The sequence below is a fragment of the Dendropsophus ebraccatus genome, chromosome 2, assembly GCF_027789765.1.
Source record: "Dendropsophus ebraccatus isolate aDenEbr1 chromosome 2, aDenEbr1.pat, whole genome shotgun sequence".
In the NCBI taxonomy this organism is placed as follows: domain Eukaryota; kingdom Metazoa; phylum Chordata; class Amphibia; order Anura; family Hylidae; genus Dendropsophus; species Dendropsophus ebraccatus.
Window position 1 is genome coordinate 30,568,807 of NC_091455.1, and position 27,027 is coordinate 30,595,833.

Genomic DNA, 27,027 nt, shown 5'->3' on the forward strand with positions numbered 1-27,027 from the left:
TAGATATTGGGGAAGAGTATATAGTATACAGGTGCATCAGGGGAAAAAAAAAACTTGATGAAAATTGGTGCATATTTCATTTCATGATTTACAAGAGCCTGGCCTGTAGGGGTTATCCAGGGCTTCAAATCTGATGGACCTGTGTATAAGAACAGGCCCTCAGGTTGTGGGGGTCCAGATTAACAGCATTTAGAAACATGTTATACTGTAAACTTATAGACCTATTTACCAGTGGTGTAGCTACCATAAAGGCAGGGTAGGCAGTTGCTATGGGGCCCATGTAGGGGGGGGGCCCACGGGAGAAGGTAAGAGCGTGTGTCCTTCTGCTTAACCCCACCACCACTGCACTGTTAACCTCTGACCTCTGTTCTACAGCAATCAAGTAGGAAACGAAAATGTGCAAAGGGTCGGGGGTTATCAGTGCATTGCTTTGTATTGTGCGGGAGGGGCCCCGTGAATCCTAGCTGTGCCCCTGATCATCACAAGAACATCTCCAGACTCTGTTCTATGTATGGGACACATTTGTGTCAGTGACCTCAATCCAAAAGGAGGGCGAGTTGCTATTCTTGCTATTCATAGGTGTTACCTTTTGCTGTGATACTGTGCTGATCACTTTACAGCAGTCTCTTCCTTAATATCATTAGAAAATGGCTTGTTTAAAGAATTTATGGTGATTTTTTTTAACAGTTTTTATTTTTCTATCTATTATAAAATAATCCTGATATCTTGCAGTTTTCATTCTCACCACTGGGGGTAAAACTAAGCTGAGACTTCCTGTTCTGTCTGTGATAATAAGGAGGAGGCTGCTGTAAAGTGATCTGTACAGCACAGCAGTGACGTGACATCAGTAGATAATGGAGACAATAGCAGCTTCCTGTGGACTGTGATGCTTCACATTCATCTCAAGGGGACAGACTCTGTCTATTGTCGTCTATGTCCATGAGTTTGACTGTAAAGCATGTCACGAAATGCTGTTGAAAACAGCTCAGGCAACATGGCAGCCCTCATAACAATGTACAAAACATGAAATAAATACAGTCAGAAAACAGATTATAATAAAAGAACAACTTCTAGTATCTGACTCTGAAAATCTAGGTGATATATTCCCTTTAAGTTTTACGCCTAGTGGCCTAAACTGCAGGATTTCAAGATTGATTTATAGTATAGAGAGTTAAATGAAAATTTTTACAAACGTCAAATTGTTAAAACATGTCCGCTTTCCTCCAGAAACAGCTCTTAACCTGTCTCCAGTTTGGTTGTGGGTATTGCAGCTCCATTCCATTGAAGTGAATGAAGATAAAATGTAATACCACACACACCCTGAGGATGGGGGTGGCGCTGTTTTTTCAAGAAAGTAGCCTATTTTTTTCAAGAAATCCTGGATAACCCCTTTTAACCCTCAGTGAGCAGAGTTCCAGGCTCTCGCCTTATGGGTTAATGTGAATTGCGCTATTGAAACTAAGGAGAATTGCATTGTAATGCATGTGTAATAGGACGCATGCCGTTTCCTATGTCCATGCAGTAGATGCAGCTAACAGAGCAGAAGCTTGGGCAGTATGGCCACAAAAATGTTACAATCAGAAAATATAGAAACAGATTAGAAAAAACTATCTGGCACATTCCCTTTAAGGCGGCCATGACGGTGTGTTTTGTTGTTCGGGCTAGTTTGTTCCCTTTTTAAGGCCTGGCTTGTTCCCTGTTTACTTACATCTTACTGCACTTTACCAGAGTCCACCCTCGTAGTGTTACTGGTCAGCGAGGAGCTTCAGTATTACAGGAGACACTTCCCATGTTTTTGGTAGGTTTACAATAGCTTACACGTATGTCTACAATCCTTTTATATCCTTGTAAAGGGGATTGCGAGCGCTCGCATCTGAACTAACTTGAATTTTAGTCTGACTTTCCTGAATTTTTTTATTTTTTTGGTGTTTCTTGCAATTCCCAAATCTGGCTGCTATATCCTAATTTCATTATAACCTCCCTGATAATAAGTCACGGGCTGAAGGCCAGGCAATAGATGACACCACAAAAGGGTTCTTAAAGGGGAAAGTCTGGTCTGAGGAATGTGTAAGGCCGTGCTCACGCTGCATTTTTGCAATAAGTTTTATGCAAAAAACTGATGCATTTATGTGCCTGTGTTTTGATCTGTTTCTTCATTGACTTCCATTATAAAAAAAAATCAAAACGCATTTTTTTTGTTTTGTTTTGCTTTTAGCGTACACAAAAATGTCGACCACATTTTTGTTTTTGTTAAAACAAAAAAAAAAGCGTTTGATTTTTTTTTCCTTCTTAGAATGGAAGTCAATGGAAAACCAGATCAAAATGGATGCTTACAAATTCATCCCTTTTTTTATTTTCCTTCCCCCCCCCCCCCCTTTATCAGTTTTCCAGTTTTTATTTATTTTTTTGCATAAAACTGATGAAAAAAGTGGATTGCAGAAATACAGTGTGACCCTAAGCCTAAGGGCCCTTTTACACCAATCAATCGCGGCTGCAAACGAGCGCCGGTCAGCAAGATCGGTTCCTATTTGCAGTGCCTTTACACGCCCCAATTAATTGAGTGGCTGATCCCCTCCCCACACATCATACCTGCGACCGTTAACGTTTGTTGCTATCGGCCGCACATCCTCCGTTCAAACAGGGAAACATGCCGCCGGTAGGCTATGACTCATAGGGCTGCTCATAAGACCCGATCAGCTGAGTATTGGTCGTTTTCCCGCTCCTCAGCTGATCGCTGACACTCTTACACGGGCCAATTGTCAGCGGAATGAGCGTTTTCTAGCAACTTCCCTTTACTGATAATTGGTCCGTGTAAAACGCCCTAAATAAAATATTTCCAAATCATTACCGGTCATGGGTTTTTATTTTTCTCTCTGGAATCCTCCATTGTAGGTAATAGCCAGATGTATGGTTGGTGATGAGACCCTGGTCACTGTTTCGGGCCTTGCTCCTGTGGGTGTCGTCTTTATGGTCAGCACTGACCTTTTTTTTTTTTTTTTTTTTTTTTTTTTAAATTTACCTGGAGTAAATCTGGAAAGTTACTATAAAATGACAAAGTTAAAAACTCTGACAACTGTGAAGATGCATATCCCTATAGTTTACTGATCCTTCTTTTTGTTTTTCAGGAGATAAAGTGCCACTAGAGATGAGCGCACCGAAAGCATGGATGAGTCCTTTCATTCCACATTTGATTACCGATGGCTGAAGAAGTTGGATGTAACCCCAGGGAGTCCTGGAAAACATGGACACAGCCATAGGCTGTGTTCCCGGACTCCCTAGGGCTGCATCCAACTACTTCAGCCACCGGTAATCAAATGCTGAATGATCAAACTCCAGCATGCTGCACTCCTCTAGGTGCCACCAGAGTTGTCCAGGCCTACAAAAACATGTCCGCTTTCTTCCAGAAACACTACCACTCCTGTCCTCAGTTTGGGTGTGTGTTTTGAAGCTCAGTTCCATAGTAATAAATGGACCAAAAGTGTAATACCACACACATCCTGAAGAGCGGGGTGGCGCTGTTTTGTTTTTTTTTTTTTCAAATTCTGGATCATCATTTTAACTCCCTCAATGCATGAACATTCATAGGTATTGGGTGAACAAGAGAAATGGCCGTCGGCCTCATTCACTTTCACTTAATGGCTATTGATGGTGTATCGCTACTTTTACTCATCTGATATTTGACTATTTTACGTCCAGCACTGTGATAACTTCTTCTTTAGTCAGACTTCTTCTACCTTCTCTATGATGTATGAAATATTCCCGGTTTAGGATATGCCCAGTACAACGTCCTAGAACAGATCTGGAGGGAAGACGTACTATGCATTGCCTTGAATTTTAGGTCTTAATTTTTTATTTTTTTGCTTTTTGTTTGGGGGTTGTACTTAAATGTAAACTTAGTCATTGATCTGTCTATATACTACTTCACAATCGGTCCTTGGGTACGTTGGAGGAGATAAGAGATGAGCAAACTGGGTTCGGGTTCGAGTCGATCTGAACCCGAACGTTCAGCATTTGATTAGCGGGGCTGCTGAACTTGGATAAAGCTCTAAGGTTGTCTGGAAAACATGGATACAGCCAATGACTATATCCATGATTTCCACATAGCCTTAGGGCTTTATCCAACTTCAGCAGCCACCGCTAATCAAATGCCGAAAGTTCGGGTTCGGATGGACTCCAGCATGCTCCAGGTTCGCTCATCTCTAGAGGAGATCTAACGCTTTCACAGTCTTTGGGGTGTGTGTATATATCGCTATATACACGCACTGACTAATATAAAACACTATGCGCTTTCTTGGATATATTCAGGTGGTTTCTGCTTTTGCTACAGACTTGCTTATACTAATACCATTGTTTTCTCTGGGTTCTTACTGGTTCATTGCTGGTTATAAGGAATTTTTCACACTATGTGTTTTTTCTATATTTTGTAATGTAAAGAAAAAAAATTCACAATGTAATATGGCGAACCTGCGATTACATTGGAGACAGAAATCTGCTGTTTTTATTTATTCTTTTTTGTTTTTTGTTTCTTTCTTTTTTCCCCGGACGTAAACTGAACATTATTAATATGGAAGTTGTGTTTGTGTCTGTATGCTATTTATTGAATTTAAACACTTTGAACGGCATTTTACAAGCATGTTTCAAGTCCTGTGCATATGTCCTGTGTAGTCAGTGAAACTGACCAAATGTTTTATGTATAAACATTAAATTTACTTTTTTGCTAAAGTTTTGTAATTTTTTTTTTTTTTTTTTTTAAGGCTTTAGTTTACAGGTGTCAAACTTGTGCCCTCTGGCTGTTGCAAATACAAGAGAGTAATGCTGCGTTTACACGAAACGATAATTGGCCCGATCGTACGATTAACAATGTCGGAGTAACGTTTGTTTTTTTTCATAACGATCAGCGTTTAGACGGTACGATATATCGTACGGAAAATTCGTTTTGCGATCGCTTAAGCCTATTGGTTAAAACGGCGAACGACTGTTCACACTGAACGATCTGCAAATTTTTTGCGAACGATCAACGACGATTTGAGAATTTGTTCAAAGATCAAAATTAACGATTTCTCGCTCATCGTTTGATCGTTCACTGCGTTTATACGTACGATTATCATTCGAATTTGATTATCGTGCAAATTCGCACGATAATCGTTACGTGTAAACGCAGCATTAGGGTCCTATTACATGGAGCAATTTTTAACGATAAACGATCGCAAACAAGTGTTTATTGTTAATCTGAATTCGTTCACTAAATTACACAGGGCGATAATCGCTAGTTACGATCGTTGCTACGATCGTTATTGCAATCGTTATTACGATCGTTCATTCCTTCTGATCCCAGCGAAACAATGGACAATGTGCAATTACACTGAACGATTAGTGAAAAAATGCGGAACTTGATCGTTGCCTGCAATTACACAGAACGATTATCGTTTAAATTCAAACGATTTAACGATTTTTTGCACGATAATGGTCCCGTGTAATAGGGCCCTAAGGGTCCATTTACACAGATTATCTGCCAGAGATTTGAGGCCAAAGCCAGAAAGACTATAAACAGAGAACAGGTCGTAAAGGAAAGCCTGAGATTTCTACTCTTTTCAAATCCATTCCTGGCTTTGGCTTCAAATCTTTGGCCGATAATCTGTCAGATATTCTTTCTGTGTAAATGAACCCTAAAGTGTATGCACAACCCTGTGGCTGTTAGAAAACTACAATTCCCATCATGCCTGGACAGCTAAAGCTTTGGCTGTCCGGGCATGATGGGAATTGTAGTTTTGCAGCAGCCGGAGGGCCGTGAGTTTGACACCCCTGCTTTAGTGGGTGGTCCCATCTGGTAAGTCCCAGTCCACCTGCCCTAAATCATATATCATAGTGGAGGGTTCTTTGACCCTCCTTTTGAGTCAGTCAGTAATGATAGGTATGGCAGACTCCTCTGCATGACAGCCGCCTTAGGCTACAGCCACACAGCAACTTTGCCCACATCAGGGGTCTGCAGCCCAAATAGTGCTGCATTACAGCCAATGAAGGTGGATGGGGTGGCATTGTTACCCCATATAGTTTCATTACTATGTAGCTGCACGACACACCAAACGTTTGGCCACCGGATCTGTGTCATGGTCAAAGTTGTCATGGTCAGCCGCTTATTGCTCTGTGTACTGCTGCGTTTACAGGAAACTATTATCGTTCGAATTTTTGCAATGATAATCGTTCGGTGTAAACACAGCAAACGGTCAAGCGCCGAGCGAGAAATCGTTCATTTTGATCTTTCAACGTGTTCTCAAATCGTCTGCTAAAAATTTGCAGATCGCTTCGTGTAAACAGTCTTTTAAAGATTCACCCTATGTAAAGATGGGCTTAAGCGATCTTAAAAAGGATCGCAATAACTATTTTTCTTACAAATTTTCGAACGATTTATTCGTCTAAACACTGATCGTTATAAAAACCAAATCGTTGCTTCAAAATCTTTAAACAATCGATTGGGTGAATTATCGCTTTGTGTAAACGCAGCATAAAAGTCAATGATCAGCTGATGAAACTATTATAGGCTGGTCCTTGGTTTAGGTTTGGATTTAAAATCGTAGGGCGCCAACTGTGCATCTCTATGTATGAGATGCCCGGCCGACGGCTTATGGTTCCCCAAACACCTGATTCCTTACCTTCCCCCCCCCCCCCCTTCTCCCCCCCCTCCCTTCTCCCCCCCCTCCCTGTCTTCTCTCCTGTTCTCTGTAGCGACTGAGCAGCCTGTCAGTCAATCACGGCCTGCGGCAATCCCAGGAAGCTGCAGAGCACAGGAAAGAAGACTGAAAGCGGGTAGAGGTAAGGTATCCGGTTTTGGGCAACTGCTGCTTGGACATTGCAAACGGTATCCATGCAGGCTTTAGGGTCCATTTACACAAAGATTATCTGACAGATCATCTGCCAAAGATTTGAAGCCAAAGCCAGAAATAGACTATAAACAGAGATCAGCTCATAAAGGAAAGCCTGAGATTTTTTCCTCTTTTTAAATCTATGCCTGGCTTTGGCTTCAAATCCATTTCTGTGTAAATTGACCCTTACTGTTTAATAGGTCCAGTAAACAAGCACCGTCTTGTTTACTAAAATGATCAGGCCGTAGTGTAATAGGACCCTAAAGCCATGCTCACACGTCTGTGAAGTTCACACCGGCTGGTACTGCAGTTATTTTTGATGGAATTAAATGAAACAGGGAAAACAAGTGTAAATTAATGGCCTAAGCCTTTGTAAATGAAGGTACTTCCAGGGACAATGGAATCTAGGGTCACAAATACTAGACAATAGAGATGAGCGCATATACAGTAATAACAAAGCAAATTGTGTTAAGGCCCTATCACACGAAACGATTATCGGCCGTACTCTGTTGAAAGACAAACGACTCATATAGCAGCGATCTGCTGCAGTTGCTCCATGGAATAGGACCGACGGCAGCAGAGCGCTGCTATATGCTATGGGCTGCTCGGACGTGCGCCCCCCCCCTTACCTGCTTGCTGACGCCACATGTAGTAGTGGTGGCAGCGAGCGGGGAACGAGGAGAAAATGAGCTGAGTAGCTATCCACTTCCTATCTCCCACGTCCCACCATCCCTTCCTAACACCCTCTCCTTTCCCTTATGGTCCCATTACACAGGCTGATGGAGGCCCGATCGGCGCTCATTTACTGGGCTTATTACATAGCCCGATAATCATTTAGCAAGGGCTGCAGTATACATTGCCCATCCACGCTCCAGGGCTGCTCCTGCGTTCTGCAGCTACGGAATGGTGACAGAAAACCTGCTGTGCGTTCTGCAGCTCGCGTGTGTCTCTGCCAGTGTCATAGACTCCAGTCTATGCACGGCGGATTCTGTCTTCCGTCCAAAGAACGAACATGTTTATTCTTTAGACGGATGACGGAATCCCCCTGTGCATAGAATGGAGTCTATGACACTGGCAGAGACGGACACGGGTGCGAGCTGCAGAATGCGCGATGGGTTTTCAGTCGCCATTCTGTAGTGTGCACGTACCCTAATACACCTATCCTTTTGTTAGACTTCCCTATTGTAGATATTGGGGGAGAGTTATTAAACATGGCGTAAAGTGAAACTGGCCCAGTTGCCCCTAGCAACCACTCAGATTCCACCTTTCATTCCTCACAGACTCTTTGGAAAATGAGAGGTGGAATCTGACTGGTTGCTAGGGGCAACTGGGCCAGTTTCATTTTACACCATGTTTGATAAATCTCCCCCTCTTGTAATAAACCCCTTTAAGGTCTAGTTGTCCTCAATCAATTATTACGGCAGCCCAAAACCAAGCAGATTCTACACTATTTTTGCTGTTTTGAAGCCTTTTCCTTGCTGACTGTGCACCCAGTGACTGCGGCCTTGACACTGGATTATCCAGGTAACCGTTAACCAGCCGCCCTGAGTACGGAATTCCAGTGGTGGGTAATGCGGGTCCCTCCTCCTGAAGTTCAACGCCTCGGAGAGGTCACGCAGTGTTCCTGTCATGTAGAAAAACCTTTGACATATGAGAGAGACCTGTAGGCCAGTGCCTGAGTGTTCACACCGGTATCACTACCTCCTTGCTGGCTGCCATCTCTTCTCAGTAGCCCTGCGCAGGCTTCATAGACTTAAGGCCCTATTTCATGAACGATGTCGGCTGATCGTTGCCTCCTATTTCACGGGACGATTGTCGGCCGATAATCGTTCCGTGGAATAGGGCCTTTAGAATGAAGCCAGGTAGTAGGCTGCTGATTATGGAAATAGCTAGAAATCTTTAGGGTCTGAACACTGAGTTACCAAAACGTTTGATATGTTAAAAAGTTGTTGGTTCTTAAAGATCGCGTTAAAGGGGTACTCCATCAAGAAAAAAAATTATTTCAAATAACCTGGTGTCAGAAAGTACCAGAGATTTGTAATTTACTTATCACCTGCTGTATGCCCTGCAGGAAGTGGTGTATTGTTTCCAGTCTGACACAGTGTTCTCTGCTGCCACCTCTGTCCATGAAAGGAAAGGTCCAGAGCAGTAGCAAAACCCCATAGAGAACCTTTCCTGTTCTCCAGAAAAGAATACACCACTTCCTGCAGGACATATAGCAGCTGATAAGTACTAGAAGACTTAAAGGGGTTATCCAGCGCTACAAAAACATGGCCGCTATCTTTCATAGACAACACGACTCTTGTCTCCAGTTCAGGTGCGGTTTGCAATTAAGCTCCATTCACTTCAATAGAACTGAGCAGCAAAACCCCACCCAAGCTGGAGACAAGAGTAGTGCTGTCTCTGGAAGAAAGTGGCCATGTTTTTGTAGCACTGGATAACCCCTTTAAGATTTTTTTTAATAAAAGTAAATTACAAATTTCTGGCACCAGTTGATTTGAAAGAGTTTTTTATTTTTTTTTGCTGGAGTATCCCTTTAAATAACATAGCAGATGTAGTAACGTGGCTCTGATGAACATACTCAGCTGTTATACTACAAAACTGGTCCTGACAGCTGTTCCTCCCTATTAGCAGGTGTTACATATGAGCACTTGAGAAAACGTGTCCGTCCACCAGTAAGGAGAAATTCACACCAGGCAGAAATAACTGGTGGGCTTCCAGAACCTCACTGACTTGCCTCCAAAATATTAAAAGTGATTTGTATTTGCAGGAACTTCTGCAACAAACCGGGAAAAGAAAATCTGTTTTGTATATAAAGGTCTTATACCAATTGTCCTGGTAAGGGTACGTTCACACTTACCGGATCCGCAGCAGATTTCATTTAAATAACTGAACACAGCATCAAATCTGCTGCGGATCTGCTGAGGATCCTGTAGTTGTGAATGCACCCTGTACCCTTACACACACACACTGTATACGCAGCAGATCTGCAGCAGATTTGATGGTGCAAATTAGAAACTGTGTTCAGTTATTTAGATCGTATCTGCTGCATATCGCAGCAGAAAATACGCTGCTTATACGGTGTGTGTGTTTGTACCCTAAGGGTGCGTTCACACCTACAGGATCTGCAGCAGATCTGCAGCAGATTTGATGCTGTGATCAGTTATTTAAATGAAATCTGCTGCAGAAAATCAGCTGCAGATCCTGTAGGTGTGAACGCACCATTAAGGTACAAAATTATTACCCCAGAAACAGCCTCTTGTCCTCAGTTTGGGTATGGTAATGCAGCTTAGTTCTATTAAAGTGAATGGAGCTGAATTGTAATACCAAACACGACCTGAGGACAGGGGGTGGCGCTTTTTCTAATCCTGGTATGCCCTTTCCAGAATTTATAGGAGACCTTCTCCCCCCCCCCCCCCAACCCCACCCCCACTCTCGGGCTGCATTCACACATCCCGAACAATTTTAGGGACCATTGAAGTGAATGTGGCCATTCACAGGATCCGTGCCACGACCCACACTGCGAAAAATTAGGATATGTCCTAGTGCAGGTCGCAGCACGGATCACACACTACCCCCACTGCCCAGCAGCAGAGATGACAGGAGAGCATGATGTACTCTCCTGTCATCGCATCTACTACTCACCTACTCCCTGCGCTGACCGCCTTCATGTTCACCAGAAGTGTCCGGGACTAAGCTGCCTTCTCCTGGGAGTGTAGTCCAGGCCACTTCCGGTGAGCGTGTCTAGCCAGCCTGCATGGGGGAATGGGTGAGTAGTAAATGCGATGACAGAAGAGCACATCATGCTCTCCTGTCATCTCTGCTGCCGAGGGGGTGGGGGGATCCGTGCCGCAATCCTCCTCTGGATCACGGCACGGATCGTATGAATGAGCCCTCGCTGAACTTTCTCAGTGTAAGGGTGCGTTCACACCTACAGGATCTGCAGCAGATCTGCAGCAGATTTGATGCTGTGTTCAGTTATTTAAATGAAATCTGCTGCAGAAAATCAGCTGCAGATCCTGTAGGTGTGAACGCACCATAAAACTACATTTTGCCTGTAGCAGCACTTAGCTGATTTTGTTAGAAAAGGGGTAGGGAACCTTGGCTCTCCAACTGTTGCATAACTACAACTCCCATCATGCTTGGACAGGCTGTCCAGGCATGATGGGAGTTGTAGTTTTCCAACAGCTGGAGGGCTGCAGGTTTCCCGTTCCTGTGTTAGAAGTTGCCTTTGGGTGGTGTTTGTCGGGGCTGGGTCCTGGAAACTCTCATGACCCCTTAAAGGGGTTATCCAGTGCTACAAAAACATGTCCACTTTCTTCCATAAACAGCACCGCTCTTGTCTCCAGTTCAGGTGTGCTTTTCAATTAAAGGGGAACTCTGCAGAAGCATATAGAATTACTTACCTATCTATCCCAGTTTTGAAACTACCAAAAATCCATTTGTTTTGGGGGGTTTTGTTCTGTTTTGTGTTTCTGCACTTCCTGGTTGAGCAGCTGTACACAGTACTACAGGTTCCAGAATGCAATGCTTTCCCTCAGCTGTTCATCACAGTCCCCCACCCTGCCTATTCCCTGCCCAAAGCTGTTGCAGAACATCTAGGCTGTGTTCACATATTGCAGTTTCATTGTGTTACTGAATTATTTGCAGTACTTTATCATTTCATTGTGGTCCCACCCGCACAGCACACTGTATTCTCTACCTGTAACACCACACAGCACACTGTATTCTCTACCTGTAACACCACACAGCGCGCTGTATTCTCTACCTGTAACACCACACAGCACGCTGTATTCTCTACCTGTAACACCACACAGCACGCTGTATTCTCTACCTGTAACACCACACAGCTCGCTGTATTCTCTACCTGTAACACCACACAGCACGCTGTATTCTCTACCTGTAACACCACACAGCACGCTGTATTCTCTACCTGTAACACCACACAGCACACTGTATTCTCTACCTGTAACACCACACAGCACTGTATTCTCTAGCTGTAACACCACACAGCACGCTGTATTCTCTACCTGTAACACCACACAGCACGCTGTATTCTCTACCTGTAACACCACACAGCACGCTGTATTCTCTACCTGTAACACCACACAGCACACTGTATTCTCTACCTATAACACCACACAGCACTGTATTCTCTACCTGTAACACCACACAGCACGCTGTATTCTCTACCTGTAACACCACAAAGCACGCTGTATTCTCTACTTGTAACACCACACAGCACTGTATTCTCTACCTGTAACACCACACAGCACGCTGTATTCTCTACCTGTAACAACACACAGCACGCTGTATTCTCTACCTGTAACACCACACAGCACGCTGTATTCTCTACCTGTAACACCACACAGCACACTGTATTCTCTACCTATAACACCACACAGCACTGTATTCTCTAGCTGTAACACCACACAGCACGCTGTATTCTCTACCTGTAACACCACACAGCACTGTATTCTCTAGCTGTAACACCACACAGCACGCTGTATTCTCTACCTGTAACACCACAAAGCACGCTGTATTCTCTACTTGTAACACCACACAGCACTGTATTCTCTACCTGTAACACCACACAGCACTGTATTCTCTACCTGTAACACCACACAGCACACTGTATTCTCTACCTGTAACACCACACAGCACGCTGTATTCTCTACCTGTAACACCACACAGCACGCTGTATTCTCTACCTGTAACACCACACAGCACGCTGTATTCTCTACCTGTAACACCACACAGCACGCTGTATTATCTACCTGTAACACCACACAGCACGCTGTATTCTCTACCTGTAACACCACACAGCACGCTGTATTCTCTACCTGTAACACCACACAGCTCGCTGTATTCTCTACCTGTAACACCACACAGCACGCTGTATTCTCTACCTGTAACACCACACAGCACTGTATTCTCTAGCTGTAACACCACACAGCACGCTGTATTCTCTACCTGTAACACCACACAGCACTGTATTCTCTACCTGTAACACCACACAGCACGCTGTATTCTCTACCTGTAACACCACAAAGCACGCTGTATTCTCTACTTGTAACACCACACAGCACTGTATTCTCTACCTGTAACACCACACAGCACGCTGTATTCTCTACCTGTAACACCACACAGCACTGTATTCTCTACCTGTAACACCACAAAGCCCGCTGTATTCTCTACTTGTAACACCACACAGCACTGTATTCTCTACCTGTAACACCACACAGCACTGTATTCTCTACCTGTAACACCACACAGCACACTGTATTCTCTACCTGTAACACCACACAGCACGCTGTATTCTCTACCTGTAACACCACACAGCACGCTGTATTCTCTACCTGTAACACCACACAGCACACTGTATTCTCTACCTGTAACACCACACAGCACTGTATTCTCTACCTGTAACACCACACAGCACCCTGTATTCTCTACCTGTAACACCACACAGCACGCTGTATTCTCTACCTGTAACACCACACAGCACGCTGTATTATCTACCTGTAACACCACACAGCACGCTGTATTCTCTACCTGTAACACCACACAGCACGCTGTATTCTCTACCTGTAACACCACACAGCTCGCTGTATTCTCTACCTGTAACACCACACAGCACGCTGTATTCTCTACCTGTAACACCACACAGCACTGTATTCTCTAGCTGTAACACCACACAGCACGCTGTATTCTCTACCTGTAACACCACACAGCACTGTATTCTCTACCTGTAACACCACACAGCACGCTGTATTCTCTACCTGTAACACCACAAAGCACGCTGTATTCTCTACTTGTAACACCACACAGCACTGTATTCTCTACCTGTAACACCACACAGCACGCTGTATTCTCTACCTGTAACACCACACAGCACGCTGTATTCTCTACCTGTAACACCACACAGCACGCTGTATTCTCTACCTGTAACACCACACAGCACACTGTATTCTCTACCTATGACACCACACAGCACTGTATTCTCTAGCTGTAACACCACACAGCACGCTGTATTCTCTACCTGTAACACCACACAGCACTGTATTCTCTAGCTGTAACACCACACAGCACGCTGTATTCTCTACCTGTAACACCACAAAGCACGCTGTATTCTCTACTTGTAACACCACACAGCACTGTATTCTCTACCTGTAACACCACACAGCACTGTATTCTCTACCTGTAACACCACACAGCACACTGTATTCTCTACCTGTAACACCACACAGCACGCTGTATTCTCTACCTGTAACACCACACAGCACGCTGTATTCTCTACCTGTAACACCACACAGCACGCTGTATTTTCTACCTGTAACACCACACAGCACGCTGTATTCTCTACCTGTAACACCACACAGCACGCTGTATTCTCTACCTGTAACGCTGATATTGGAATAAAGTAAAGAACTTTTTAAATATTTTTTTTTTCTTTTCCATTCCACACACATATTATGATCAAGCATCTTTTATCTTTGAAGTTGATTCCCACAAAAAGGACTTTATTCAATACTATCTTACATGGGATATAATGTTTATACCTTGTTTTTTGTGCAGGTGGGATTGTGTTACTGCATCATTTTTGTGCAGAAACTGCAGTAATGCAATGACACTCCAACATGTGTGAACATAGCCGTAATTTCTCTGTAGACTTTTGCACAATCAGCGAAGTTGAAACACCTGCTTCTGGCCGGTCAGAGATGGCGAATCACGCCCTGCCCCCTGTCTGCATTATCAGCCTGTGCTCAGCAAACACACACAATGTGAGACAGAGGCATGGAAGATTTGTCTCCTAGGTGGGAGAGCAGAGGGAGCAGGAGACAATGTGGATTGGCACAGAGGCCATTTTTCTTCACTTCCTGGATTTCTATCAGCTACTAGTGTGGCAGAACCGTACAGATACGGTAATACATTGTATAGACACATCTATATAACTTTTAATGTACTTTTAATAGAAAACAAGTTTTCCTTATCCAGAGTACCCCTTTAAGCTCCATTCACTTCAATGGAACAGTGTTACAAAACCTGCACCCAAACTGGAGACAAGAGCGGTGCTGTCTCTGGAATAAAGTGGCCATGTTTTCGTAGTGCTGGATAACCCCTTTAAATGATGGATAATAGGAGGAACATGTGTACAAGTTTTTTCTCATGAAGGAACATCACAATACTGGCACATCCCCACTCCTCATGTTTTGAGGATATCCCATACAAAGAACACCTGTGATAATACCTGATGCACTGAGTATAATTATATCACCTGTGATAATACCTGATGCACTGAGAATAATTATATAACCTGTGATAATACCTGATGCACTGAGAATAATTTTATCACCTATGATAATACCTGATGCACTGAGAATAATTTTATCACCTGTGATAATACCTGATGCACTGAGTATAATTATATCACCTGTGATAATACCTGATGCACTGAGAATAATTATATAACCTGTGATAATACCTGATGCACTGAGAATAATTATATAACCTGTGATAATACCTGATGCACTGAGAATAATTTTATCACCTGTGATAATACCTGATGCAGTGAGAATAATTATATCACCTGTAAAATACTAAGGAAATCCACAAAACACGACCTGTTGGTGAGGCCTGAGGGCTGGAACTGAGAAGCCCTGCTTCTTAGTATTCTTTCTGGCTGTAGTGATGAGGATGCGGCCAGCCTTCCTCCATGCTGGTATTCTTTCATATCCTGAAATGGGTTTAGTCTAATGTGCTTTGTGCTTAGATATTCATCAGAACACTTAGTGGAATGTGGTAAACAACAGGACACAAGTTCACAGCTGCTTTCCCCACAGAATATTCCTATTTACCTAGTGTGTGTGTGTGTGTGTGTATATATATATATATATATATATATACACACACACACACACATATATACACTACTTCTATGTTCTTTGTATTATATTTTAACTTTATCATACACTTAGTTACATAAAATCTTGTTCTTTCCTTTCTTCCAGTGGTTGGCCCCCGATGTTTAATTATGTTTGATTTTAATCCTGTTTAAAAATCTCAAGTCTTCCAGTACTTATGAGCTGCTGTATGTCCTGCAGGAAGTGGTGTATTCTTTCTGTATGTGTCAGGATCTGTCCAGTGGCAGATCCCCATAGAAAACTTTTCTAGCTCTGGAAAGTTCCTGACATGGACAGAGGTGGCAGCAGAGAGCACTGTGTCAGACTGGAAAGAATACACCAGTTCCTGCAGGACATACAGCAGCTGATAAGTACTGGAAGACTGGAGATTTTTAGATAGAAATAATGCTGCATTTACACAGAGAGATTTATCTGACAGATTTCTAAAGCCAAAGCCAGGAACAGATTTGAAAAGAGGATAGATCCCAGTCTTTCCTTTATACCTGTTCTCTGTTTATGGTCTGTTCCTGGCTTTGGCTTCAAAGATCTGTCAGATAAATCTGTCTGTGTGAACGCACCCTAACAAATCTATATAACTTTCTGAAACCAATTGATTTAAAAGAAAAAGATTTTGCCGGAGTGCCCCTTTAAGGCGAATAAATAATAGAAGAAAAAGGATGCACAAACAATCAAGCGATCACTCATGCAGCCCTGTCTGTCTGATCTTACAAGGGTCCTTAAGGCTGTGTTCACACGTACCGGATCCGCAGAGGATTTCACGCTGCCAGTTAGCAGCGAAATCCGCTGCGGATCCAGTAGTGAGAAGGTGAATGGGTCCCATACACACAGTGGATCCGCTGCGTGTATGGCACCCATTCACCTCACTACTGGATCCACAGCGGATTTCGCTGCTAACTGGCAGCGTGAAATACTCTGCGGATCCGGTACGTGTGAACACAGCCTTAAAGGGGATTCCCATCTCAAATGTTTGTTATGGAAACAGTGTAGCGGGTAAAGCTGTGTTGTTTATGAAGCTCCTATCTATGGTAGTAATGTGTGTTTTTGCATTCTTACAAAACAGACTACACAGGTTAGGTACAGGCTGCGTTAGTGCACAACATGCATTAGATATGATTAGGTATCGGTGGTGAGAGATTCCCTTTAAAGTATTGAGCAGGTTAAATCCAATATGTGAATAATTGCAGTTATTTAATAAAGGAATTATTATTATTAGAGTTGTTATTATTAATGGTATCTATACAAGCTCTGTTGTAGTCTTTGGTTCAGTTGTGTGGTTGCGATATCACTTTTCTGTGGGCTCCGAAGAGTTAACATGTCTCCTTCTTGTTGACGTTCCAGCTTCATCCAGTGATGAGAGCTCCGCCAGCTTATAACACATGCTACTGACATATCTGGTGTCTACACTTGGATGATCCCCGGTCATTGACTTAACCTTTTATAGCCAGACATGTTTCTATTGAAGTCAGCTCAACAAAGATTAAGGAACACGGCCATTGTCCAATAACGGAACAAGTAGATCAAGTGTCTTTGTTCTGTCACTAACCAGTTATCTCAACGGGAAAACAAGGGATCAGATATGATTGATTGAAATCCAGCCGGTTGTCTCTTTGTTTTCTTACCTGAAGGCGGTCAGGTGGCCGTCCATGCACTGTAGCGGGAAGCTTGTTTGTCTTCCTGACTCCATGATAAGAATACACAGTGGGCTAAGCCAAATGTTTATTTACTGGAGTTGATGGAATTAACCTCCTGGGAACAAAGGATAAAGGCCTTATTACACGGGCGATCTCGCTTGCTCCTCGTTCTACGCTCACAGCTGGCGCTATTACACACGCCGACAGCGAGTGGGTAAGGGTACTATTACACAGAACGATAATCGGCTGAATCGGCCCGATTCGGACGATTATCGCTCTGTGTAATAAATACAACGATCAGCTGATGACAACGATCATCAGCTGATCGTTGATATAGGTTTGAACCTATAATTGTTGGGCGCCGACCGCGCATCGCTATGGCTGCAGGGCTCCTTTTGCGGTCCGCTTCTTCCCGGGTCTAGCGCGTTCTAGCTTCAGTGCTGCCTGTCTGAGCTGACAGGTCGCTCCGCCAATCACAGGCCGGGACCACCATGGCCAGTGATTGGCTGAGCGGCCTGTCAGCTGAGGCTACTCTAAAGCTGGAGTGCGTGGGACCCAGGGAGAAGAAGACCGCTAGAGGAGCCCTGCAGCATGGACAGGTAATGTATAAAGTTTAAACAAGGGCTGCAAGGACATCGGTAACAATGTCCCTGCAGCCCTTGTTAAACGATAATCGGGTTGTGTAATAGGCCCAGTAAACGAGCGCCGATCTAGCCGATTGGCGCTTGTTTACAGTTATTATCAGGCCTTCATCGGCCCAGGACTGTAAAGTACAGATGCGTCTCCTTTTCTTAAACTGAAATGATCCATCATGAATTTCTTCAGAAGTTTCGAGGCCGGCGAGTATGTTCTTCTGCAGCTGTCGGGGAGTTATCCGAAAATAGTAACAACAGATGGAGCAAGGAGGGAAAGAGCAAGAAAAGCAGAAATTACCTAGAAGGCGTTCAGACGGGTACACTGAGCGCTGAGACTCGTCTCCTTTCTGTTACTGCAAGTCTGAATACGGATCAAGAGGGTCCTGTAAATATGAGATGAAAGCGGCTTCCAAATTTTTTGCTGCAGTGATTGTTGGTGACGCCATTTTTGTTTTTTTTTCATCCACATGCTTAGGACCTGTTCACACTACGGAAAACCGATGGAGATTCGGAGCAGAACCCCTACCTGCAGAATCCGGTCGGAATCCCGCCTGCTACCTGTTTCAATGGGATTTTTCGCGCACCTCTGCTCTCCACTCAAAGAATTGACTTGCCAATTCTTTCAGCGGAGGCCGCGCAAGGCATCCCATTGAAACAGATAGCAGATATGGGGGCGCTTTAAATTAAGGCCCCCATACATCTTCAATAATTGATGGCTGAACGATCGTCTAGCTGTCAGTAATATCTCCCGCCCACCGCCTGTCCCCCCCATACACAGGAACATTAAGCATGGCTTATCTCTCTCTGAACAAAGGGGTCGACCATGATTTTTCATCACACTTGTCCCCTATCTCCACCGTCATCACCTATCAGTGGTTGTTCTAGATGGCCTCATACACCTTGTCACTTTTGGCCGACATAAGTCTAGGGTGTTTGGCGACCTTTGAACTAGCACTTGTCTGTCAGGGCATGATGGGAGTTGTAGTTTTGCAGCAGGTTGGAGGCCACTAATATGGAAATTCTTCAGCTCATTTGCAGGGATATACATCTAGAAGGACGGATCCTCTGAGTTATTTCACCTTTTGATCACTGTAGATCTCACTTGGTACAGGAATAGCATCACCATTCCACCGTCCCCGGAGCAGTTTCCTGTATGACCTTCCTTGAATACTTTTGGTCTAGTCGTGCTGTTCCACTAACCAGGTGAGAGGAAATAAAATGGTGCTTCACAGTCACAGACAACTGAAAACAAGCTAAGAAAAATGCATAAAACTGATGTTTTGAGCTAAAAATCTGACAGAAACAGCCATGTCACCCCAACTGATATAAATGCATGGCACTTGGGCTGGGTTCACATAGCATCTTTGTTTTCCATTCAATGGTTCGTTTTTAAATGTTTCGTTTTAACGTACAGAGAAATGTGGTCAACCTAAAACTCTAAAAAAATAAATAAATAAAATAAAAAATGTTCGATCATTTTTTCTTTTTATTAATGTAAGTCAATCAGAGACGGATCCTAACGGATGACATACAACTGCATCCATTTTTGCATTAAAAACTGATATGTTAAATAGGCAACAAACACAGTGTGAACCCAGCCCTATACCATGATAGCTACATCCACTTACTTCTCAAATTCATCCAAGCAAACCTCAAGGACGCTCGGGTTTGTCTGAATGCTTGACATTTCTTTACCGGTGGCTGAAGAACTTGGATGCAGCCCTAAGGCTGCCTGGAAAACATGAATACATTCATAGGCCACAGGCTATATACATGTTTTTCAGGACTCTCTAGGGCTCCATCCAACTTCTTCAGCCACCGGTAATTAAATGAGTTCGGGTACAAACGGAACTTAGCATACTCATGGCTCGCTCATCTCTACTGATCTCAAATCTCCTGATCATCTTTTTTGTTTTTTTAGCTTTGTGTTTGTTTTTAAGGGGTTAACTGGTTGGTCTCATCTCCCAGGTAGGGGAATGAAAGGGAGGGGTCTGATAGGTGATGATGTTATCCTGTAGCTCACATAAAACCAGACGACCCTGGACAGACCACTTCTTCTGACTGTGGTTTTTTTGTGGGTCAGGCAGACGATCACATGACCTATTTACAGCGATGCAACGCACGGAGGTAGCTGTGCTGGAATAAGACTGTAGGTAGCCCGGGAGATTTACCTCCAGACCTTAAAGATAACTTGAAGATCAAGCTGTAAATAATTCCCTGTATCCTATGGTTCCTATGGTTAATCATACATAGTTGTGTTTAATGCGTGTCCTGTAAAAGGCGGAGGAGAAGTCTATGAAACCTGTCCGTAATATTTAAAGCTTGGCCCTGGTATGTGTTGTATCACATAACAATGAATACCAGGACAGGGACAGAGTCCAGCAACAAGCTGTGAGGATCAGCACAACACCCGTCACATCTCTACTAGGATATACAAGAAGAACGGACGGAGCCTTCTCCTTTCTTCTACAATACGTCCAATCTTTTGGAGAAAGCCAGGACTATGGCACCCAACCGGATTTTGATCAAAGGAGGTAAAATAGTGAACAGCGACTCTTCCCAGAGCTCGGATGTTTACATTGAAGATGGGATAATCCAAGACATTGGTGAGAACCTGCAGCCGGACCGTATTGCTGATGTGAAGGTCATAGATGCCAGAGGGAAACTGGTGATTCCAGGGGGCATCGATACCCACACACACATGGAGTTCCCATTCATGGGCACAGCGTCTGTGGATGATTTCCACATTGGGACAAAGGTAATGACCACTTAGTTTCTCATTCATTGAATATTTTTTAAAAAACTAAACTTTTGATAAGTTGTGAAAACATATATACAGATTTGATCAGTCTGATCATTAGATCACTAGAGCCTGAAGAAGTACTCACTAGGTGGCATCCATCCCAGCTTCATAATCCATGCGCTTCTCTCTACGCTGCTTGTAGCTCAGACCCGATCAACATGTCTGTAGACTATATGACAGGGGAGGTACACCTAAAATTTAGCGACTTTCTAATATGTGGCACTTGGTAGCAGATGTATCAGTTTATTCACAGCAGCTTATGGTATTCGGGCTGAGCGCCATATTTCTGTATCCACTGCGCCACGTATTGTGTCTTGTTTAGTAACATTTTCTTACACTTTTCTGCTTAAGGGTACGAGCGCACTACGGATTCCGCAGCTCACACCCACTCGCAGACTTTGGTAGCCGCACGCTTCTCCGCCCGTGCCATAGACTCCATTCTATGCACCGACAGATTCTGCAGTCCGTCCAAAGAATGAACGGGTGCGAGCTGCGGAATCTGCAATGGGTTTTCTAGTGTGCACGTACCCTAAGAAAGTGTCAGGAATCAGCCCCATCTGGCGTAATCAAATCTACAGCAGCTTCATCAACAGGGTGAGCCTCCTGTTCATCAGTTTGGTGCCCGCTGCTCTGGAGGTGTGCCAGCTTTAATGAATAAATAACATCTCCCCCCTGTGCCAGTCACAATACACTGACATCTCCCCCCTGTGCCAGTCACACTACACTGACATCTCCCCCCTGTTCCAGTCACAATACACTGACGTCTCCCACCTGTGCCAGTCACGATACACTGACTCCCCCCTGTGCCAGTTACGATACACTGACTCCCACCTGTGCCAGTCACGATACACTGCCGACTCCCCCCTGTGCCAGTCACGATACACTGCCGTCTCCCACCTGTGCCAGTCATGATACACTGCCGTCTCCCACCTGTGCCAGTCACGATACACTGCCGTCTCCCACCTGTGCCAGTCATGATACACTGACTCCCACCTGTGCCAGTCACGATACACTGCCGTCTCCCACCTGTGCCAGTCACGATACACTGCTGTCTCCCACCTGTGCCAGTCACGATACACTGCCGTCTCCCACCTGTGCCAGTCACGATACACTGCCGTCTCCCACCTGTGCCAGTCACGATACAGTGCCGTCTCCCACCTGTGCCAGTCACGATACAGTGCCGTCTCCCACCTGTGCCAGTTACAATACACTGCCATCTCCCCCCTGTGCCAGTTACAATACACGGGCATCTATCGCCTGCGCCTGTCACAATACACTGATGTCTCCCCCCTGTGTCAGTCACTGCACTGGTTGCCCATTAAATCCAGAATTCAGTTCAAACTCCTCACCTATAAAGCTCTTCTCAATTCTTCCCCTCCATACGTCTCCTCCCTCATCTCCACCTACTACCCTACCTGTGCTCTACGTTCTGCTAATGTGTGCAATATAACCGCTCTGTAGGGATCTTAGAAAGAGAAGAAGGAGTTCCCTACATCTCGGCCTTGGGAAGCTCCAGTGATAGTGTCTATAAATGGACAGTGATGTCACCGGAGCTTCCCGAGGTAGCTGTTACAGATACCAGATACATGTGTTAGTTGCCATATGTTTGTGTCTGTCACCCATATACCAATACGGAATATGGGTATGGAAAAATTTAGTATATTTTGCTATTCCAAACTCAATTTGTGCTGTATACAAGCATATACGAGTGAGGTAGAAATACAAAGCATACATTTGGAAGCTTCCGTACACAACAAACAGTCATACAACTCAATTGCTCAAGAGGCCTTGCACACGAAAAGGTATCCAAGGTGTAATATGTATGGACAAGGGTAAGTGTTGAGTGGGACTATGTGCAGCAACTACCGTGTGTTGGAACAAAACAGGGATAGACAAACAATGGAAACACAAGGAAGGGAAACATGGAAGACAAACACTGCGAGGTCCTTCCAGAGGAGAATACCACAATACAATATATGAAGGAAACAGAACACCCCCGTGAGAAAACACACTCTTTGGAAAATATACTCTTCAGAAAATAGACTTTCTCTGAGGCTATAGATATATACTGACTTCTTACTCAGAGGAGGAGGAAAAATATCTGACTTTGATACGAGAATATACTCTAGGAGAAGATAATTTTTTTAAAAGACACACTTTACTCTGAGACTATCTAAATGACTTTTCTGCTTACTCAGAGGAAGAAAATATATAGATATGACTCTGATATAAAAATAACCTTTTTGACTGCTGGAGTGCAATAATAGAGTGCAATAACGAACTTCTGACAATCACATAGTCATGAAAGTGCTTTAGGAAGAACTGGGTAAGTGTCTCTGTTTTGTTAGAGTCTCTTTTAGGCAATATAGACCATCTTCTATGTAAAGGCTCTGGGACAGGCACTAGAGAACAAGGTAAGAAGTTGAGTGTCCATCAGCACATAGCTGGATGAGAAACAAGGAAGCTTGGTCAGGAGGACCAGGTGCGAGCCTTAAACGTTGCAGAGAACTTTTTCAAACCTAAAACGAAACAGTTATATGAACAGTTAATAACTTTGGCCTCTTATAGCAAACTATTGTGAGGAGGCAGGAGGGACCTCATTAGGCCCCTTTTCCTTCTTCTGCTCTTTCTTCTCCCATGGATAACAGAAGGGTGGTGGTGCTGAAACAGGGGCATCCTCGGACACAGTAGTGACCACAATGCTAGGTGTCACTGTGGTGATGGGAGAGATGATTGGCGCCACATGGTAAGTGACCGTAGTGGTGGAACAAGCGGCTTTAGCCACAGCAGCAGGAGCAGTAGAGCAGGCTGCGGTGGTAGCTGCTGCAGGCGCCGTGGTAGCCATAGCGGGCGCAGCTTTAGTGGCGGGGGGTAGAAGAGCAAGAGCCCGCTGTATATCTTCCACCAGCTGCATGACCCTAGGCTCTCGGCCAAATACCCATCACGGCCAGGAGGTCACCACAGGCCCGGGGAGATGGGGCCCTTAGAGAGAGTCTTACCCCCGAGTTCAGGGTCTGAGGGCACCGTTGAGGACCCATCTACAATCCGGTCAGAGGAAAGCGATGGTCCGGTAGAGAAGGTGTACTTAGAAGAACCGGAGGAGTCAGGGCTCGAGGGGCCGCTAAGGCCCGAAGAGGCCTCCTTGCTTGCACCGGGGCTGCTTGGAGTAGAGGCCCGGCTTCGATCCCCGGCTTCAGACTGGACGGAACCCCAGCTGCTGTCACTGTCCGAGGGCAGCGGGGCCAGCAAACAGGCTGGGTCGAGTTCTGGCAGAACCGCAGAAAGCTCCGGTAGAGGAAGTACGGCAGCCGCAGAGTTACACTCCTCACAGGACGCCATCTTGCTGTGCACTTGAGGACCTGGGAGGAGGCGGAGCGCAGAGGCTGAAGTTCTGGCCCAGTAATCTGCCAAGCAACAGTGACGTCACTCGGCACGGGCAGCCAATCAGGAGCAGTCAATGCAAAGTCTATGGCGCCGGGCGATTCCCGCTCTTTAGTGGCGCGACGGTTAACCCCCTCCTCTCCGGGGTATGGCGCAGTTAGAAATCGAAGAAGACAGCGGCCATCTTGTGTACAGTCTAGGGCCCTGAGCGCCTCGATTACGCCCATAGTGATAAGACAAAGTCTTTCTGGGGAGTTGGTAGTGTACCTTGAGAATGCTGACAGTCGGCACAACGCAGTTTGTATCCTGTTCGTGACGCCAAAAATGCGATGCTTGGGTCCCTAGGGGCCACTCCGCTGAGAGGATGTTGTTGCGAGCAGGAACCGGGGCAGCTGCTAGCTAGAGGGTTGTCACGGTTTAGGCACGAGGGGTCACAGCTGGAAACCGGGTTCCTGACCGAGCGGAGACTAGGCATGCGATTCTTCGTTGTCCTTAATCAGGGCACCAATAATTACACCAATGCCAAGGTTCAGAAACAACAGTAGTTGTATATTTATTGTAACGGTGGTAACTAGTAGTAACAGTCTCTCCGGATGCAACCGGGTATAAGGTAGACTTGGATAAGGCAGAGTAATGGGTGATGCTGCAATAGGCTGTGCTGATAGCGTACTGAATGATGGGAGTAGTAATGATACTGAAGTTGAGATGCTGGGCGGAATGAAACTGAGATGAATACTTGCATAATCCACATTCATCCCCATAGAAATGGAACTCATCTGCGGAACCAAAGAGACAAGGCAGCTTTTTATCTGACGCTCATGATATATCTTGGCAGAACAGACTGGAGCCTGGTTACAGAAAACCCATTTTCTTGCCCCAAAAATTATACTGTCCATTGGGTCCAGTGCCAGAGTAACCCGCCAGACTACCAGAGGTTGTGCCCCAATGATCCAGCACAAGAAAAACCCCATTTGGAGCTTACTCTGGAGCCAATATCTGGTCACTAGGGTCTATTTCTTATGGGATTATTTACACATTTCACAGCCAATGGATGTGGGCCCGCTGTGCCAACCAAGGGGTTTGGCTTTGGGCCTAAGCAGCCCCTTGGGTTTCACCCTTTATTGCTTGAAAGTCTTGTGATTGGCTGTGTTATGGGGCACTGTGGTGGCATTATGCTTGGTTTGATATGGGGTACTGTTGGATTTGTTATGGGATGCAGTAATAGTGACACTGTGGTTGGTGTTATGGGGTGCAGTAATAGTGGAACTGTGGTTGGTGTTATGGGGTGCAGTAATAGTGGCACTGTGGTTGGTGTTATGGGGTGCAGTAATAGTGGCACTGGGGTTGGCTGTGTTATGGGGTGCAGTAATGGTGGCACTGTGGTTGGTTGTGTTATGAGGTGCAGTAATGGTGACACTGTGGTTGTCTTTGTAATGGGATGCAGTAATGGTGTTGTTATGGGGTACAGTAATGGTGACTCTGTGGCGTTATGGGGTGGAGTAATGGTGGCACTGGTTGGTGTTATGGGGTGCAGTAATGGTGGCACTGTGATGTTATGGGGTGCAGTAATGGTGGCACTGTGATGTTATGGGGTGCAGTAATGATGACACTGTGGTTGGTGTTATAGGATGCGGTAATGGTGGGACTGTGGTTGGCTAAGTTATGGGGTACAGTAATGGTGGCACTGTGGTTGTCTTTGCTATGGGGTGCAGTAATGGTGGTACTGTGGTGGTGTTATGGGGTACAGTAATGGTGACACTGTGGTTGTTAGTATGGGGTGCAGTAATGGTGGCACTGTGGTTGGCTGTGTTATGGGGTGCAGTAATGGTGACACTGTGGTTGTTGGTATGGGGTGCAGTAATGGTGGCACTGTGGTTGTTGGTATGGGGTGCAGTAATGATGGCACTGTGGTTGGCTGTGTTATGGGGTGCAGTAATGGTGACACTGGTTGTTGGTATGGGGTGCAGTAATGGTGGGCACTGTAGTTGGCTGTGTTATGGGGTGCAGTAATGGCGGCACTGAGGTTGGCTCTATTATAGGGTACAGCAATGGTAATACTGCAGTTAGCTGTTTTATTGGGTACAGTAAGGCTGGCATTGTAGTTGGCTTTATTATGAGGCACTGTGATGGCAGCATCAAACTTGTCTTTGTTATGACGCACCTTGGTTGGCTTTGTTATTGGGTACAGAAATGTTAGCATAGTGATTGGCTTTCAAAGCAACACACAATGATATTAACACTAAAGCCTAAAAGAGTATAACCAGTACTCACGGTGTAGGAGAGAGTCCGACAATGCTGGAAAAGAACTCTGACTGGCACATTCCAAGGGTAGAGGCCCCAGGCAATTTACTGGGAGGAGCCATCATTGGCCTTTTACCGTAAGACTGAACAGGTTGCAGCAGGGCATGCAGGCGAGAAACACTTCTCCAACCACTGTCTGGTGACAAAAGCTCTATCTGGACTGCAGGGCTCAGACGATTTGAGTAGCCCACTCAGGTCTTAGTCCCTCATCAGTGGCAGCTGTGGTTTATTCAGCCATGGCTATACAGACTGGAACTGTAGATAGTCTGACCATATTGCTCTGCATCCTAACTAATAAACTTCTTCCTATTGGTGGAGAGGAGCCTGAGGTAACTCGACATAGGATTGGACCAAACTGGAGGGAAGTTTTAGCAGGACTGTGATAGGCCCAGAGGTAGGGAGATGGCTGGCAATCCATTTTCTCCAGCAGGTGGCGGACAGAGAGTGCTGAATCACAGTAACGCATTAACCCTTACACATCCTGCTGCTTGT

General features: G+C 44.9%; 1 protein-coding gene across 1 annotated transcript in view; it reads left to right on the top strand.

Annotated features, from left to right (window-relative positions):
- The first annotated feature begins 20,459 nt into the window (after positions 1 to 20,459).
- Positions 20,460 to 27,027, top strand: part of DPYS (dihydropyrimidinase) — a 44,684-nt gene continuing 38,116 nt past the window's right edge. The window contains exon 1 of the mRNA XM_069957214.1: positions 20,460 to 20,808. Within this exon, the coding sequence (XP_069813315.1) occupies positions 20,554 to 20,808 (255 nt within the window). The 5' untranslated portion in view covers positions 20,460 to 20,553. The remainder of the gene's footprint in view (positions 20,809 to 27,027) is intronic.